Below are 5095 nucleotides of genomic sequence, written 5' to 3'. Positions count from 1 at the left end.
GGCAACCCTGAGCGTGACTGAGGGTGGCATCACAACCTCCCAATCAGCCCTGCTCAGTGCATGACAGGGGCCGGCGCCCCAACTCCCCAATTGGCTCTGCTCTGAGCCCGACCAGGGGCTGCACCTAGGGATTGGGCCTGCCCTCTGCCACCTTGGGTCTGCCCTCTGCCACCCGGTCATTATCTCCGGAGGGGTCCCAGACTGCGAGAGGGCACAGGCTGGGCTGAGGGGTCCCCCTCCCCCTGAGTGCACAAATTTTTGTGCACCAGGCCTCTATTCTATATGTATAAAAACCTAATATGCAAATTGTCTCCTCAAGAGTTCAGCCAGGAGACAGGGAGTTCAATCACTCACTATGACATGCGCTGGCCACCAGGGGGTGGTGCAGAGTGAAGGAAAGCCCTGGCCAGCAGCCAGAAGGCCCTGATCAGCCCTGATTGCTGGCCAGGTCTAGGGACCCTACCTGTGCACTAATTTCATGCACCGGGCTTCTAGTGTGATATAATCATTATTTGTTTCTTTACAACTCAATGTTATGTTGATTTTGTTTAAGGTATTTTTTAAAATATATTTTTATTTTTATTAATTTTTTAAAATATATTTTATTGATTTTTTACAGAGAGGAAGGGAGAGAGATAGACAGTTGGAAACATTGATGAGAGAGAAACATCGATCAATCATTGATCAACTGCCTCCTGCACGTCCCCTACCGGGATTCAAGGCCACAACCTGGGCATATGCCCTTGACCGAAATCTAACCCAGGACCCTTCAGTCCACTGGCCTACACTCTATCCACTGAGCCAAACCAGCTAGGGCTTGTTTAAGGTATTTTTAATAAGGCCCTTACCTGTAGCGTTATCCACTTCATGAAGAATATTTAAACCAAGCAGGACTATGTTCTGAAGTTTCGTAAAGTCACTGATGTCGGGGGCTCTGTCTCCACTGACAAGCATTCGTGGTGGCAGACACTTCTGGAATTCATGTGTTCTAATCAAGGTTGTCGGAAACCTTGCTGTAGCTATATATCCCACATCCACATACCAACTTTTTCCAAAATCTACTTCTGGTTTAGAATAGTCTTGCAACCTAAAAGACAAGTGGACACATGTATAATTATAATTAGTCCACTAAGAATTTCAGACTTAGTGTTTTCTAGAAAAAAAATTCATCTTCTATCAACAAACGAAGAATGTAGATCTTAATTTCAGAATGTGATGGCCTGAGTTTCTACCTTTGTGGGTGTTTTTTGTTGTTGTTGTTGTTTATTGTGTGTGGGGGTTTTTTTAACCCTCACCCAAGGATATTTTTTTCCATTGCTTTTTTTTTTCTTCTTTTTTTTTTCCTTTTTTTTTTTCCATTGCTTTTTAGAGAGTGGAAGGGATGGGGAGAAACATCGATGTGAGAGAGACACATTGATTGATTGCCTCCCACATGTGGGATCGAGCTTACAACTGAGTTACATGCCCTTGACTGGAATCAAATTCAGGACCCTTCAGTCCATGAGACTACCCTCTATCTGCTGAGTCAAACCAGCTAGGGCCTGAGTACTTACCTTTGAAAATACAAATATAGGTAGTTAAAATTTTAAATTTGTAAAGGAGCATCCAATTAGGTTTTTATATTTTATTTTGAATTTTATCACTTTTAAAAAGATACTTTATCTTTGCATATTATATAATAACTAAATATTAGACAATTACTAAGTAATACTCTTTAGAAATGGGCAGATAAAAATCAAAGATTCAAAGGCAGTGTTTTTGCTAGATTCATGCATCCTTTGTCACTATTGATTTCTGAAAGTTAGGAAACCCCCGAAATGCTGAGCATCCCAGGGAAATATGTGTGTGCTTTTCTTGTACAATTTTCTAAATACATGGGTTTTTCCTATAGGATGCAGTCTTCTGGGAAACCAAACTCGCATATATTTGGGGGACAATTATCACAGTGGTGAGGTTAAGAGTGTAGAAATTATTTTATAACTCTATAATTCATGGTTCCTGTTCTCAACAGCCATCTAAGCATGCTGAACAACTTGCAATTTTTTAACAGACTCATTCTTCTTGAAATGCTGTCTGCTCTCTGCTGTGCTACATTTTCTTTCAAGTGTGCTAACCCTGATACTGGTTTTTCACCCAAGTATGCCCCTATCTATATATATATATATAAAAGCCTAATATGCAAATTGTCCCCTCAGGAGTTCAATGGGGAGACTGGGAGTTCAATCACTTGCTATGATATGCGCTGACCACCAGGGGGCAGCATGGAATGAAGGAAGGCCCCGGCCAGCAGCCTGAAGGCCCTGATCAGCCCTGATTGCTGGCCAGGTCTAGGGACCCTACCCATATACAAATTTCATGCACCGGACCTCTAGTCCTATTATATGTCTGCAATCAAAATAACGAATAAAATGTCTTTTTCTTAAATAGAGAGAAATTGGTTGTAAATTCTATGTGTTGGTTTTTTGGTATAAGATATTTCTTCTCAAATTTGTGCCCTTTCTTCATAAAACACTTTTTGAGCCTGACCATACTAAAATATAAACACCTCATCATTCAATACCCCGATTATTAGATATGTTATTTAATAGGAAGATTGACAGTTATGTTAGAAGAATATAAAAACATAAATAAACCCCCAAATTATTTTCCATATTAAATAAAAATTATTTGGGATCCAATCTTACCTATCTTCAAATAGTTTGTAAGCATCTTCCAAGGATGATACATGTGCAGCCCATAAGTACTTCAATAAGTCCTCAACGCTACTAGAAGGTAACTGCAAATGCTATCGTAAAGAGGAGGAATTAATTCATATTTGAGAAAAATATAACAATTCATTTTCCTACAATTTCATCTTGTTCAAATTTACAATTTAACAATAGTCTACATCAAAGGAGAATTTTGTTTCTAAGAACTAGTTTGTGTAAGCCATCAGTGACTAACACTCTGGAAAGTCTATAATAATTACCTATTATTTGTAGTAATATTGAATGCATTTATAAGAAATGAAGTACAAATATTTTCCCAGCAATCAATACTTTATTTTTATCATTTTTTCTCTGCTACCATACTTGAAATTATAACAAAAGTTTAAGATTAAGAAAAGGAAAATATTATTATAATATTTAATTTAAACTTATCTAAAATAACGAACTAAAACTGTAGAGCAAAGAAATCTATGTTTTCAGCACTGATCTCGGTCCATGTCTATGTGTCACCAATGTATTTTATATTGCTCATTGAATATTTTATTTTAATTGCCCCATAATTGTTAGTTCTACCTACATGTGGTCATTTATTAATGCAGTTTAAATAAGTTGACTGCTTTAAAAACAACTCTAAAATCATATTTCTCTTAAGAGTTATCCCATGTTTGATTTAAAGGTTCAATTAACCAGAATAATTTCATTCAGTGTTATATGCTGGGTGCTCTCACATTTACATATAATTTTTTTAGGGTGAGGTGAGTGGGTAGATTTCATGGTAATGCTTTATTGAGTCAGAGGATGTTAATGGCATGTAATGTCCTGCTGCAGTGTAATAATATTAATATAACTTGCATAAAAATTTACATTGTAATACTGAGGAAAATATTGTGTAATGCACACAAAAACTTAAACCAAAGCATTTAAAAAAAATACCTTATTTTACTACCTCTTAGGAGAATAAATTACAAATATAAAATGGAACCTGGTAGAAGACATTCCACTTTCTCATTGTCTTAGGGAAGGATGACTGACAAGTAGAAACATTAAGACAAAACTTTGTTTGATCCGTGGGTGGTGGCAAAAGTATGACTTGGTCTGATGATATCCCCATTATGTCAGAGCCAACCGCAGCAAGGAAGGGCAATGCGGAGAGAAAGTAATTCATGTCTGTAACAGCAAAATACCTATTATCACCACAAGCACTAACAAGTGTGATCAAGGATATTTTTAAGTAAATCTGTAAACCATTAAGCAAAAACTCACAGATCCAGCAATATATTAAAAGTCAGTGAAAAAAATTGAAATTCTCAGTAGAAATTATAAATCTAACTTTAATATGCTTCTGTTAATATCTCTACAATCATAAATATAAGTTAAAGTAGTTGACTATAATGTTTTAAAACAAAACATCATTTTAATGGATTCGGTAATATTTTCTTTTCAAAGCAGTAAGTATCTAAGGAAGTAGGTATCTACTTGTGCACAGAATAATACAACACTTTTAACTGAGGTTTTGCCATGAAATGTGACTTTTTTCTAAAATATTTTAATGTGGTTATAGTATTGATATTTTGTTTAAGCAAGTTCAATGAGCAACCATGACATTACAAAGTCCTTACATTACATTAGGTCTCTAAAGTAAAAATGTTGGACCTAACCGGTTTGGCTCAGTAGGCCTGCAGACTGAAGGGTCCCAGGTTTGATTCCGGTCAAGGGCATGTACCTTGGTTGTGGGCACATACCCAGTAGGGAGTGTGCAGGCGGCAGCTGATCGATGTTTCTAACTCTCTATCCCTCTCCCTTTCTCTCTGTAAAAAATCAATAAAATATATATTTTTAAAAAATGTTGGATTAAGTGTTGACAATAGATCTTTGGATAATTAAATTAATAATGAATTCAGTTGTTTTTCTCTCTGCACATTACCTACGTTAGCAGATTTACCTACCACAAATCATTTTATCATGCAGGAATCTAAGGCTTTAGTCAGCTACTGAATACAAAAATAATCAGAAGGCATTTTCTAATTCTTCAGTTTTATTCTGTGTTTTGCGATTAGTTTACACACAATTAGTTTGCACACAATTTCTTAAAGATATTTCTCAATAATTAGAAACAAGATCTCACTAAAGTTCACTTTTCTGGAGTGACACACATCATATAAACCTTTACATATCTTTTCAAAAATGACATGGATTGGTTCTTCTCAAACACCCACATAGAATCGAGGCCACAGATCTAGAATCAAGTCCCTGCCCGACCCTGCCTCCCCGTCCTCTCACCCTCCTACCCCCTCATGCACGCCAACCAATACATGGCTTTTATTGCATCTTTAAAATATCTCATTAAGCCTGAGGAATCATCCGAATCTTGCTATTGCTGTAGCTGG

The 5095-nt window shown here is 36.7% G+C and overlaps 1 protein-coding gene across 1 annotated transcript in view; it reads right to left on the bottom strand.

Annotated features, from left to right (window-relative positions):
• The window catches only part of LOC102768613 (protein LEG1 homolog), a 13650-nt gene that overhangs the window by 3639 nt on the left and 4916 nt on the right, over positions 1–5095 (bottom strand). Inside the window, exons 3-5 of the mRNA XM_015557839.1 lie at positions 3691–3875; positions 2685–2785; positions 849–1087 (exon numbers count right to left, since the gene is read on the bottom strand). Of these exons, the coding sequence (XP_015413325.1) occupies positions 849–1087; positions 2685–2785; positions 3691–3875 (525 nt within the window). The remainder of the gene's footprint in view (positions 1–848; positions 1088–2684; positions 2786–3690; positions 3876–5095) is intronic.

This window comes from Myotis davidii, unplaced genomic scaffold (assembly GCF_000327345.1).
Source record: "Myotis davidii unplaced genomic scaffold, ASM32734v1 scaffold147, whole genome shotgun sequence".
NCBI lineage: Eukaryota > Metazoa > Chordata > Mammalia > Chiroptera > Vespertilionidae > Myotis > Myotis davidii.
This window is presented reverse-complemented; position numbering and strand designations above follow the sequence as displayed.